The sequence below is a fragment of the Podarcis gaigeae genome, assembly GCF_964106915.1.
Source record: "Podarcis gaigeae genome assembly, chromosome: 7".
NCBI classification, from domain to species: Eukaryota; Metazoa; Chordata; class Lepidosauria; order Squamata; family Lacertidae; genus Podarcis; species Podarcis gaigeae.
The window spans coordinates 20251177-20264969 of record NC_139683.1 but is presented as its reverse complement, the minus strand read 5'-3'; the positions used below and the strand labels follow the sequence as shown (position 1 = coordinate 20264969).

Here is a 13793-nt window from a genome sequence, read left to right as displayed (position 1 = left end):
AACTGAAGAAAGTAGGAAAAACCACTGGGCCGGTAAGATACAATCTAAACCAAATCCCTTATGAATACACAGGGGAAGTGAGGTACAGGTTTAAGGATTTAGATTTGGTGGACAGAGTGCCTGAAGAACTATGGGTGGTGGCTATCCAATGAGGCCTTACAAATAGCGGGGGAGAGAAGGCAAGCAAAATGCGAGGGAGATAGTGAAAGATACAGGAAATTGAATGCAGATTTCCAAAGAATAGCAAGGAGAGACAAGAAGGCCTTAAACGAGCAATGCAAAGAAATAGAGGAAAACAACAGAATGGGAAGAACCGGAGATCTGTTCAAGAAAATCGGAAATATGAAAGGAACATTTTGTACAAAGATTACCATAATAAAGGACAAAAGTGGTAAGGACCTAACAGAAGCAGAAGACATCAAGAAGAGGTGGCAAGAATACACAGAGGAATTATACCAGAAAGATATGGATGTCTCGTACACCCCAGGTAATGTGGTTGCTGACCTTGAGCCAGACATCCTGGAGAGTGAAGTCAAATGGGCCTTAGAAAGCATTGCAAATAACAAGGCCAGTGGAAGTGATGGTATTCCAGCTGAACTATTTAAAATTTTAAAAGATGATGCTGTTAAGGTGCCACACTCAATATGCCAGCAAGTTTGGAAAACTCAGCAGTGGCCAGAGGATTGGAGAAGATCAGTCTACATCCCAATCCCAAAGAAGGGCAGTGCCAAAGAATGCTCCAACTACCGCACAATTGCACTCATTTCACACGCTAGCAAGGTTATGCTTAAAATTCTACAAGGAAGGCTCAAGCAGTATGTGGACCGAGAACTCCCAGAAGTGCAAGCTGGATTTAGAAGAGGCAGAGGAACCAGAGACCAAATTGCAAACATGCGCTGGATTATGGAGAAAGCTAGAGAGTTCCAGAAAGACATCTACTTCTGCTTCATTGACTGTGCAAAAGCCTTTGACTGTGTCGACCACAGCAAACTATGGCAAGTTCTTAAAGAAATGGGAGTGCCTGATCACCTCATCTGTCTCCTGAGAAATCTCTATGTGGGACAAGAAGCTACAGTTAGAACTGGATATGGAACAACTGATTGGTTCAAAATTGGGAAAGGAGTACGACAAGGCTGTATTTTGTCTCCCTGCTTATTTAACTTATATGCAGAATTCATCATGCGAAAGGCTGGGCTGGATGAATCCGAAGCCGGAATTAAGATTGCCGGAAGAAATATCAACAACCTCAGATATGCAGATGACACAACCTTGATGGCAGAAAGTGAGGAGGAATTAAAGAACCTCTTATTGAGGGTGAAAGAGGAGAGCGCAAAATATGGTCTGAAGCTCAACATCAAAAAAACGAAGATCATGGCCACTGGTCCCATCACCTCCTGGCAAATAGAAGGGGAAGAAATGGAGGTAGTGAGAGATTTTACTTTCTTGGGCTCAATGATCACTGCAGATGGTGACAGCAGTCACGAAATTAAAAGACGCCTGCTTCTTGGGAGAAAAGCAATGACAAACCTAGACAGCATCTTAAAAAGTAGAGACATCACCTTGCCAACAAAGGTCCGTATAGTAAAAGCTATACTGGGGTTTTCCCAGTAGTGATGTATGGAAGTGAGAGCTGGACCATAAAGAAGGCTAATCGCCGAAGAATTGATGCTTTTGAATTATGGTGCTGGAGGAGACTCTTGAGAGTCCCATGGACTGCAAGAAGATCAAAAGTATCCATTCTTAAGGAAATCAGGCCTGAGTGCTCACTGGAAGGACAGATCGTGAAGCTGAGGCTCCAATACTTTGGCCACCTCATGAGAAGAGAAGACTCCCTGGAAAAGACCCTGATGTTGGGAAAGATGGAGGGCACAAGGAGAAGGGGACGACAGAGGATGAGATGGTTGGATGGTGTTCTTGAAGCTACCAGCATGAGTTTGATCAAACTGTGGGAGGCAGTGGAAGACAGAAGTGCCTGGCGTGCTCTGGTCCATGGGGTCACGAAGAGTCGGACACGACTAAATGACTAAACAACAACAAAATTTGTGTAGAGTTGGAAGAGACCCCAAGGGTCATCTAGTCCAACCCCCTGCAATGCAGAAATTACCGTATTTTTTGCTCTATAAGACTCACTTTTTCCCTCCTAAAACGTAAGGGGAAATGTGTGTGCGTCTTATGGAGTGAATGCAGGCTGCGCAGCTATCCCAGAAGCCAGAACAGCAAGAGGGATTGCTGCTTTCACTGCGCAGCGATCCCTCTTGCTGTTCTGGCTTCTGAGATTCAGAATATTTTTTTTCTTATTTTCCTCCTCCAAAAACTAGGTGCGTCTTGTGGTCTGGTGCATCTTATAGATCGAAAAATACGGTACATCCCTGACAGATGGTCATCCACCCTCTGTTTAAAATCCTCCAATGAAAGTTCAGTCCTACATAGGCAGTGGGAGTTAAGGTCAAACTGCATCCTATGTTAAATAATATGTGCCCTTCCGTTTGTGGAGGCATCTTTGATCTAGCAGAGGCTTCTACTAATGGGATTTTTTTTTTTGTCAATTTCCCCTGAAATTCCCTGCCGCTATGGAGCTGTCAATTTTTTTGTTAGATTGTTTTTATTAATTTTCCAATAAAAGACATCCAATTAACATATCAAATCATAATCCAATAAAAATAATAAAATAAAATTAAAAGGTCGAATTATCTTCCAAATTATAATTGTCATTTTAGTCCTCTTGCTTGCTTATTTTTCCAATCCTAATTTCAGTTCTCCACATTTTGTAGCAATTGGCAACTTTATTTTAACTCATCATAAAGATTCACCAGCATTTAATGTGGATTTTTCCGGATGAAGACATTTTGATTTACAGTTTTGATTAATATACACATATTTGAAAGCAGTTTTCCCTAATATATGCATTTTTGTGAACATTAGGTGAAGACCTGTGTTACAAAATTCGGATAAGTGTGAATTTCGCATGTGTTTCACTTCACATATTGCTTTGGAATGTGTGGATTTGATAGGTTTTGCTTTAAATGCATGCTGAACAGAACTTCTCCTTCATTCCATATGCAGCTTCTGAAAATCTACTCCATAAGGTTGGAGGACTGCCTGAAACAGTTTGGAAAATGGGGCGGGGGCTATAGGAGAAAGGGACTAGGCAAACATCACCTCTGATCTTCTTCCATCAGCAGAATCCTCCAGGAGATCAGTCTCTCACAATGGAAGGAAATGATTGGATACAATCGATTGTGGTTTGATAGGTTTTGGGATTGCAAAAAAAGTAAGGATCCTGTTTTCACCGATGTGGATGATTTCCCCTCCCCTCTTTTTAAAAGTGAAACCTTTTATTAAAACATTGGTTTGAAAGCCAAACAGATATAGCAGCTGTGATATGACAAGCCCTCTCATTTGCACACAAAAGCGTTGAATGAATGGAGTGGAACGTTTTTCATATTTAGAACAGCATCAGATGCTACTTTTAAATGTGCAGCCGTGGTGGGGAGAGACATCAATTAGCCCTCCACTCACTCAGTTTAAAAAAAACAGCTTGCTATCTTGTCTGCGTGACTTGTGACATGCTGCTATTCAGAAACAAAAGAATACTAAATAATTATTCCATGAAGAAATCTTCACTTGCATTTTTGGGAGACTGTGGCCAATACCTTTGCCAACCCCTCTCAGTTACAAAATCTGCCTTCATTTTCTGCTTAATACAGCAAATACTGAAATACAAGCAGCCGCTGAACCTTAACAAATAAATGAATCAAATGAGGTATTTGGTGAGACTAATTGAGGGTTGGTAATTCTGTTCAGTGTGGGGAAAGCATTGTGGACCTCAAAGGTCATTTAAGGCCACAGAAGGCGACTGCCAGGACCCTATATCCCAACATCAGTACCTGAGTTAGCTGCAAATCACGTATCATATATACGTGCAATTTGCCTCATGTCAACTGCACAGTTTGAAAAGAGCACAGCTGTCCTTAAGTTCACCTGAACCTCCTGCAATAATGTTTCTCTACAAAATCCAAGCAGAAAAGAACTCTTTAGCATCAGAGGCAAGGAAGGTATTATTCTCTCTCTCCCTCTCTCCCTCTCTTTCTCTTCGACAGGTACATCCATAAACAAGTGGAACCTTAATAAATAAAAGGATTCTTTACTTTATTCTGTTTCTTCCCCAGCTTTTACCCTAAGGTCCCAGGCTGGCTTACAACAATCAAAACAGTTCCATGCATTCAACAATTAGAAACATTTCCATATATGAAATCAATGCAAACATTTTAAAATAATAAAATATAGACACAGTTCAAAATAGTTCCAATACAGATGCAGACTGGAATAAAAGTGGAACGCTATGTTTTCCAAGCAGCTGGGTCTGACCCCCTCCCCAGAATACTACATTCCACTCCCCTTCCCCCAGACACCCATCCCCTGCAATAGGCCAGCGAGTGTTGCCCCATTCTCATTTGGCTGCTTTTGGGGGTTATGGGACCTTCGATCCCCCCATTTTTGTGCTTCTATAAGCATTGGGGTTCGCCACAGCATGCTGCAACAGTCCTTTTGCTTCTTAGTGGCTACATTTCCATTCACACCTGAATTCACTGCAAGAGGGAGTAATTGCATGGTATCATTAATGAACTTGGTGCTTCACAAAGTAGCATAAGCCAAGAAGTCAAGTCCCTACCCTGCAGAATGTGCAATTTTATAGAAATATCATTCCCACAAAGCCCTGTTAATGACCCTTTCCTCATGCAACAAAACAGAAGGGTGGTTGTGTGAGATACAGGAATGTAAACAACACACACAGGCTATCCATTCTTGGTCGCGTCAGCAGATGAACTGCAGTGTGCTCATTTACCAATGGGAGCCTTTGGGGTTTGGACTGGAGTCTGTGGGCCTCTAGAAGTTGCTGGGCTACAACTTCCATAATCACTGATGATTCTCTGTGTTTGGTTGGGGCTGGTGAGAGTTGAAGTTCAGCGACATCTGGGATGCCTTGGGCTCCCTATTCCCAGAGAAGGCTCAAAGGCAAGTTCTCAAGATCCATGTTGTATTGAGCAGAAGGGCCATAAGCCCTCCCCTGTTCCCACAGAAAGCTAATTAGAAACACTCTTTCAGATAATGGGCCTTGTACAGTGGTACCTCAGGTTACATACACTTCAGGTTACATACGCTTCAGGTTACAGACTCCGCTAACCCAGAAATAGTGCTTCAGGTTAAGAACTTTGCTTCAGGATGAGAACAGAAATCGGGCTCTGGCGGCGCGGCAGCAGCAGGAGGCCCCATTAGCTAAAGTGGTGCTTCAGGTTAAGAACAGTTTCAGGTTAAGTACGGACCTCCAGAATGAATTAAGTACTTAACCTGAGGTACCACTGTACTGGCAATCACTTCTGAGGGCTAGCATGCACATTCCCAGAATAGTATGGTAGATCCTATGTTTGGTGATTAATTTGGGGTGAGGAGAAACCCAGAAGTGCAATTCCAAACAAGAGCAGCATTCTTAATATGGCAGAGTGTTTGCCTGCTGCAGAGTTGCTTTGCTAGTTAAGGAGAGCTCAGCCTTTTTCCTTAGCTGCTATAAAAAGTATGAAATTCAAAGGAAGCAATATCCTAATGAGAATATTGTACACTTTGGAGTGTTTTCATGTTTTAAAAGTACAACACCTTTACCATAAAGAGGGTCATTGGGGGGGGGGCAGGGAAAGAAAGGTCTATCTCATCCCTAAATTGAGATCTTAATAGGCTTCTTAATAAGGCCTATTCAATATGATTTCCATACAAAAAGATCCCCCGATGATTGAATTTTCAAGTGCTGTTTAAGGAAGACTTGTTCAGAGGGAAGCATCTTGCCATTCCTGAGAGGGCATTAATGAATGGTTGTAATAATGGATTAGGTCAAAACACTTCAATGACATATTTTTAATCTCCTTTCTAAGTACTGTGGCTATGTTAAAACCCACATCAAGGCCAAATGTCTTGGCGATGCTCAATGTCTTAATGATGGATGAATCAGACTATTCTTCCTCCCTGTCTCCATGTGTTCATTTATAAGTCCATTCTGTCCTGTTTCTGCATCAACCTGCCATGCTTCAATATGCATTTTCTTACACAATAATATTTAAATATGCATTTTGTCCCAGTGTACTCCTGGTACATTGGGGGAGAAATCTGATTAAGTGCACATGTTAAAATAACCTAATTAATGCACACTTTCCAAAACAATACATGAGCCGAAACACAGCCAGTCTTCCTAGCCTTGCCAAAGTAGTTCATGTGCTGGTTACTTCAGGACTGGATTACCACCATATGCGCTCTATGTGGGGCTTCTCTGATTCTGCAGTCAGTGCAGAACGCTGCAGCACGATTGCTGACAGGAGTGAGGCCTTGTGCTCAGAGATCTGCGCTGCTTGCTGATTTGCTACTGGGCCAAGTTCAAGGTGCTACTATTAGCATGTGAAGCCCTTAACAACTTGGGACCAGTTTATCTACAAGATCGCCTTTTGTTGCTTAGTCGTTTAGTCGTGTCCGACTCTTCGTGACCCCATGGACCAGAGCACGCCAGGCACTCCTGTCTTCCACTGCCTCCCGCAGTTTGGTCAAACCCATGCTGGTATCTTCGAGAACACCATCCAACCATCTCATCCTCTGTCGTCCCCTTCTCCTTGTGCCCTCCATCTTTCCCAACATCAGGGTCTTTTCCAGGGAGTCTTCTCTTCTCATGAGGTGGCCAAAGTATTGGAGCCTCAGCTTCACGATCTGTCCTTCCTGATTTCCTTAAGAATGGAGAGGTTTGATCTTCTTGCAGTCCATGGGACTCTCAAGAGTCTCCTCCAGCACCATAATTCAAAAGCATCAATTCTTCGGCGATCAGCCTTCTTTATGGTCCAGCTCTCACTTCCATACATCACTACTGGGAAAACCATGGCTTTAACTATACGGACCTTTGTTGGCAAGGTGATGTCTCTGCTTTTTAAGACGCTGTCTAGGTTTGCCATTGCCTTTCTCCCAAGGAGCAGGCGTCTTTTAATTTCGTGACTGCTGTCAAGATCGCCTTACCCGGTGCTTTTTTCCTTAAAAAACCCGTGTCAGTAATCACCATGATCCTCTCCCCCTTTTCTCTCATTCTCTCCTGTCCCCCTTCAATTAATTAAAGCCCCACTTTGTGCAGCCCTCCCCCTTCTTCAACCTCTCCCCCACCTTGCCCCATCTGCTCTTCACACCTACCCAGCATCCCACCCTCCCAATTCTCCTTCTCCTCCTTTTCTCTCCTCCCAGCCATCCACGCTCACGCAGCCACAGAACAGAGGACTGCGGCGCTAGCAGCAGAAGCTGCCTCCCCCTTCTCTCTCTCTCTCTTTCTTCCTCCCTTCCTGCATACATGGAAAGAATGAGCAGAGGCAAAAGGGAAGTGGTGCACAAGGCAGCAGTATAGCAGCACATCCAGTTGGGAGCATACATTGCAAGGCAGCTGAGGGAGAGTGCTGCAACCTGTTGACTGAGAGTGGCAACTACAGTCCCAAACAAGGGCGTTGTTTTCCTCGCCACTGTCTCAGCCTCCTGAAATGAAGGACATGAGGCAGGAGTTGATAATGCGGGTGAGCTATGCACAAGCAAGCTGCCAGCTAGGTCTGCAGAGGCTCCTTTTATTGACACAGTATGCAAACCAAGGCAGGTACATTTTGGGCTGTGACCATATTCCAGTACTGAGATCATGGGGTGGTACAAAGTTATTTTGGCACCTGTTTCCACAGCGCCATTTTTTCCCCTTGCACAATGTATGACGAAGGAGACAAAGGTCTCAGAGACAAAGGTCACAGACAGGACACGGCAGACTACTGAGACCGCAAAAGGTTAGACAGAGGGCAAGATGTTCAGACAGCTGTGGCCTTATCTGTGAGGGGGAGTGTGCTCTGCACCCCAAGGTCACGCATGCAGACAGCTGAGGCTGCCTGTGGGCAGGAGTGTGCTCCACAACCCAGTGATCATTCCTACAACAACTCCCCTCTTAAACATGGCTGCTTGTTTGCTCTCCCCACCCTCCATTTACCATATTGCAAGATTTTTTGGGGGGAGGGGAAGGTTACGGTACTGTGTACCGTTGAGTACCACCAGAAAAAAAGCACGTGCGCCCACTTGACTGTTTAGATCTGCAGAATTGGCACAACTACAGGGGCCACATAATATCCATTCCCGAGTCTATAAGAACTTTGTAACTCCCTGCCTTTTGAGATCACGGAGGTGCCTTCACAGTATTCTTTCTGGTGCTTGCTAAAAGCATCCCTGTTTAGACAAGCCTACCAGATGCTCAGAAAGCTGAGGTGATTTTAAACTGTTTTAGTGTTGTAACTTTTGATTTTTTTTAAAAAAACAATCAAGTGATGTATATATTATGTGAAATAAATGAATAAGCAAAGTTTGCAGTTCTCTGAATTTTCGCATTCCATTTCTCCAGACAAATAAATGAGTACAAAATTCATATACTGGGGTAAACTCCCAGTACATTTCCGAGCAGAATTCAAAGTGTTGGTGCTGACCTTTAAAGCCCTAAACGGCAACGGCCCAGTATACCTGAAGGAGCGTCTCCACCCCCATTGTTCAGCCTGGACACTGAGATCCAGCTCCGAGAGACTTCTGGCGGTTCCCTCCCTGTGAGAAGTGAAGTTGCAGGGAACCAGGCAGAGGGCCTTCTCGGTAGTGGTTCCTGCCCTGTGGAATGCCCTCCCATCAGATGTCAAGGAAATAAACAACGATCTGACTTTCAGAAGACATCTGAAGGCAGCTCTGTTTAGAGAAGTTTATTTATTTATTATTCAACTTTACATAAAAATGCATATATTAGTGAAAATAATGTCCATACCCCCTAATACAGAAGCTGCAGCATGCAGTCCACAGTAGCTTACCAGCCTTAGACTCTGAGATTCTCAGCTCACGTTGTAAAGTACCTGACTTCAGTGCCTTTCAAAAAGGTATCCCCTTTGGGAATCGATAGAAAATTGCACTTCTCGAACCATTAGCTTTAAGGCATCATCATTAACTTCTCTTGGCTTCCACTACAGTAAGTGCTTGGGGGGAGAAGGCCTTCAGCCTGACCTCAATAGATAATGCTTTGTTCTGCATTCAGTTCTTTTCTCTCTCTCTGCCACCCTGCCCCATTTCTGTAATAGTTCTCTCCCACAATCCCATTCACTATTACATTAATGGCTGGCTCTTCGCTCCTGATAAAATGGAGCACTCTTAATTTAGTGCAGTGGGAGAACGCCGAGTTTGAGCTTGTAACTGCATCAGATTAAAATAATTTCTCTTATTCTCTGGACCATTCTTGGGCAGAGGTTGTGCTGAAATAACTGAGATGCTTAAATTGCTTATGATTGGTTAGTATCGCGTAACCCCTGAAGTCTCAGACAAAAAGCTTCTAGCATGGAGAAAAGTATCGTGTAGCAAGTTATCCATTGACCTTTCTTTGAAGGACTGAGTCACTGCAGCACGTTAATGAGAGAGTTGGGGCTTGGTTTCAATGATAAGAAAACAATTATGATTATTCAGAAGCAGCAGAACACTTTGCATTTTATTTTTTCAGAATTTGATGGCATGTTATAGAGATGGATATTAATTTTATAGGTTTGCCGAAGTATTGGAACTCATTCAGAGCTCCACAAACAATAGGGGAAATTTAATTCAGCAATCAAAGCCTGCTATTATTGTTATTATTATTATTTATTAAATTTGTTAGTCTCTTTATCTTGCCCAAGGCTGTCCAACCAACCAACCAATCAATCAACCAACCCCAAACACCTCACATAGATACAATTAAACCCAAGTGGGAGGAAACTACATTAAAAACACTCCTCCCACTTCTAAAATGCCACAGGTGGTTAAAGGCCAAACGCCTGGTTACAGAGGAAAGATTTTGCCTGGTGCCTAAAGATATATAATGATGGTGTCAGGCGATCCTCCTTGGAGAGAGAATTCCACAAAGAAGGAGCCACCACAGAAAAGGCTTGTTCTCATGCTGCCACCCTGGTAGTAATATCATCATCAAACCTTTTATTGGCATCGCATGCAAACAACCAAACACCCAAAACAAATCAGTACAGAATTACCACTTCCCCAGTGGCACAAACATTTGCTAAAAGAAAGGAGGCAGAGCAGTCTATCGTTGCATCTCTAGGTCTCCAGGGAGATCAGACGTCTGCAGTGTATTTCGACAACAAAAAACCAAATAGAGATATTTAGCCAATAACTTGGTGAGCTCCTGAACATTCCCCAGCAATAGAAAATGTATGACCTCCAACTCTGGTTTCCATTTGGGGATGCAGAGTTGATGGAGATCAGCAAATAGTTTACAATTAAGAACCATATGTGTAAGCGTTTCCACCAGGTGGTCTTCGCATGGGCAAGTTCTTTCTCCTTCCACCCTGCCTGAGAAGCTTCCCCAAAGGAGGTTTGATGGATTTGAATTAAACCTGGCCAGCGAAAATTCCCTTCTTTCTTGAGGGTTAAGCAGAAATTCAAGGTGATTGTGGTTAGAACATGTTTTCTCTGCTGCTACTGTTAATTCCTGGCACTCAATATCCCACAACCTAGTTTTTATTATAGCCTTGGCAGATGGTAGGGACATTGATCGCAAAAGTTCCACTGACAACCCAAGTTGCTGTACCTTCTTGTTAAACTGTGGAAAGAAAGGGGTCTAACAAAACTTCGCTGAGGAGAGGATCTTTATCTGATGTAAGGCAGATGTTTAACCAGCAGAGAAGAAATCTCGCCCAGGCGACAGTCTCTGGTAGTAATATGCATTCCACCAGATTACCCTTTCCCAATCTGGTGTTCACATTCTCCAGCTTGCTTTCTTCATCCAAGGGAGAGTTCAGTTGGTAGAGCATGAGACTCAGGGTCAAGGGTTCAAGCCCTACGTTGGGCAAAAAAAATCTTGCTTTGCAGGGGGTTGGACTGGACTCTACATATAATCTTAAGATTCTAAGATTTTACAATATTGTTAATGTCAACCCCGACACAATTATGGCAGCTGGAGCAGTGGTGGAGGAAGGGGATGCGGGGGGTGCAGTCCACCCTGAGTGTCATCACTGAGAGGGTGTGTGTGACAAGATGAGTTGTTTTTTTTTAATAAAAGACAATGGCCTCACGAAACTTTTTAGGAGTGATGTGGTGGCTTAGATGCCTGCAGGTTCTGCACTCCCTGAAACAGCAGCATGAGAATTGTGTCTGCCTACTGCCTCTCCCTCAGCCGCCCTACAGCTGAGGGGGAGGCAGTGGAGAGGCTCCAAACATCAGAGAGGCTCGCTGCGCCCCCATGGGCGGATCAACCCGCCCCCGGCTGCAGGACACCCCCTTGCACCAGGCACAAGAGCGGCTAGCTATGCCGCTCAGCTGGAGCTGCTGGGAGTTGTGGAAGGCTGAAATAAACCCTGAAGTGTTTGCTGTGTTACCTTCCCTACTTTCCCCTCCCTCTCTGTTGCTCACATGGTATTGTTTCCTGTTCCCCATAGGTTACCAAGATGCTGGCTGTGGTTGTAATCCTCTTTGCATTTTTGTGGATGCCCTACAGGACCCTGGTGGTTATCAACTCTTTCCTGTCTCGCCCTTTCCAAGAAAATTGGTTCCTGCTGTTCTGCAGGATCTGCATTTACCTAAACAGTGCTATCAACCCTGTGATTTACAACCTCATGTCCCAAAAATTCAGAGCAGCCTTCAAGAAACTCTGCAAATGCCAGCAGAAGCAGTCGGAGAAGCCCAACAACTACAGCGTGGCCCTAAACTACAGCGTCATCAAGGAGACAGACCATTTCCACACTGAGCTAGAAGACATCACCGTCACAGACGCTTATCTGTCATCCACCAAAGTGTCTTTCGATGATACCTGTGTGTCTTCTGAGGTAAAGAAGCACTACAAAGCTTTAAATGTGTCCTTCATCTTAAGGTCCATGAAAAAGGTGTAACTGTGGAAGGTTTTTTGACAGAGGTAGAATTGATGACTAGAAGCCAAAATCCAGGCCTATTGTGTCTTTAATAAAGGGATGGGGATAGTGTGGCCTTCCAAGTATTATTGGACTACATCTCCCATTACCCCATATCCATTGTTTATGCTGGCAGGGGCCAAAGGGCATTGGAATCCAGCGACAATTGCATGGCCATAGATTCCCCATCCCTGCTTAACCCAATACCCATAGAATAATAGAATTGTAGAGTTGGAAGGGACCCTAGTTCAACCCCCTGCAATGCAGGAATATACAGTTGTCCCATAAAGGGAACAAACCTTGGCATTATCAGCACCATGCTCTAACCAACTGAGCTATCCAGGGGGCTCCTAACATATTTAATAACATTTTGATCCACAGATCACCTTTGTAACTCACATTTCTTCTTGATGGAGCTCAGAGCAGTTTTCTGTCCAGATGCTGGCTGGACTTTGTATCAACTAATTGGCTTTCAAAGGAAATTAGATAAAGCATGGAGAATAAGGCTATGGATGACTTTGTGGCTACCTGCCACCTTCAGGATCAGAGGCTATGGGTCTCTGGATACCATTCACTGGGGAACGACAGAGAAGGATGTCACCCTCCAGTGCTGCTTGTGGGCGTTTCTTAGGCATTGGGTTGGGCATTGAAGGAAATTAGGGTGGTGGACTAGATAGACCTTTGGCATGACTTGCTCTTACATTCAGTGACCTCAGGAAGTCGATAGGCGCAAATCAGAGACCACAGTCTGTGTGGACAAAGTGACTTCTGCTTGTGCAAAATGCTCTCTGGATCCCACTCATCGTTTATTATTTCATTGGAGTGTTTTGAAGTAGAGTGGTACCTCCTTGGCTTAAGTACTTAATTCGTTCCAGAGGTCCGTACTTAACCTGAAACTGTTCTTAACCTGAAGCACCACTTTAGCTAATGAGGCCTCCTGCTGCTGCCATGCTGCCGGAGCACAATTTCTGTTCTCATCCTGAAGCAAAATTCTTAACCTGAAGCACTATTTCTGGGTTAGTGGAGTCTGTAACCTGAAGCGTATGTAACCTGAACCGTATGTAACCTGAAGCGTATGTAACCCGAGGTACCACTGTAATGGTCTGTGTTAATCCACTCCAGAGCAATTACAAAAGTCTGGTTGTCAAGTGGCAACAGAAAGAGCTACTTCATGCATCAATTCAGCATTCCTGTGTATTTTATTCTTCTCCTTTTAAAAAAACAAACTGTGAAAGTTGGTCTGTCAAGAGGTAGGACACAATGGGTCACATTTGCATGACTTGTTTCCCCTCCTTGCTGCACACACCTCTGACATTTCAGGTGACTCATTATTTCAATTTCTCCTTTCAGGTGCTGTGACGTTGGAGCCTGCATCTGCTCTGTCTCTCTTACTTTGTTTGATCTTGCAGAGCCACCCAGTTCTGAACCAGTCTGGTTGTTTTCTAGTTATATTTGATGTGACCGAGCTTGATATTACAAATGCTGACCCTGTTCACACCACAGGGAAGCTGCTTCGTTTCATTAAACTATGCTTGCTATATGGAAACTAAGAGGCAAATGGCAGAAGTGTGTGCATTGTTACACATTCCTTTCTAAACCATGTGCTATGAAGCGAAAGCTGCCCAATTAATTATCCAGGGCAGGACTCCCCAAACTTGCATCCCGACGTGTTTTTGGACTAGAACTCCCAGGTGCTGAGAGTTGTTAGGATACGCCCATTCCCCTCCCAGAGATACAATACCCAAAATGGCATTTGTTCCTCTTCCTGATGCAGCTGCCTACCCTCTATCCCCCACGATGACTCACAAGGCACAGTAGTTTGCTGCCCCCTTT

General features: G+C 44.1%; 1 protein-coding gene across 1 annotated transcript in view; it reads left to right on the top strand.

Annotated features, from left to right (window-relative positions):
* The window catches only part of TRHR (thyrotropin releasing hormone receptor), a 30107-nt gene extending 16595 nt beyond the window's left edge, over positions 1–13512 (top strand). Inside the window, exons 3-4 of the mRNA XM_083749298.1 lie at positions 11493–11879; positions 13311–13512. Coding sequence (XP_083605424.1) covers positions 11493–11879; positions 13311–13319 — 396 coding nt within the window. The 3' untranslated portion in view covers positions 13320–13512. The remainder of the gene's footprint in view (positions 1–11492; positions 11880–13310) is intronic.
* The last annotated feature ends 281 nt before the right edge of the window (positions 13513–13793 follow it).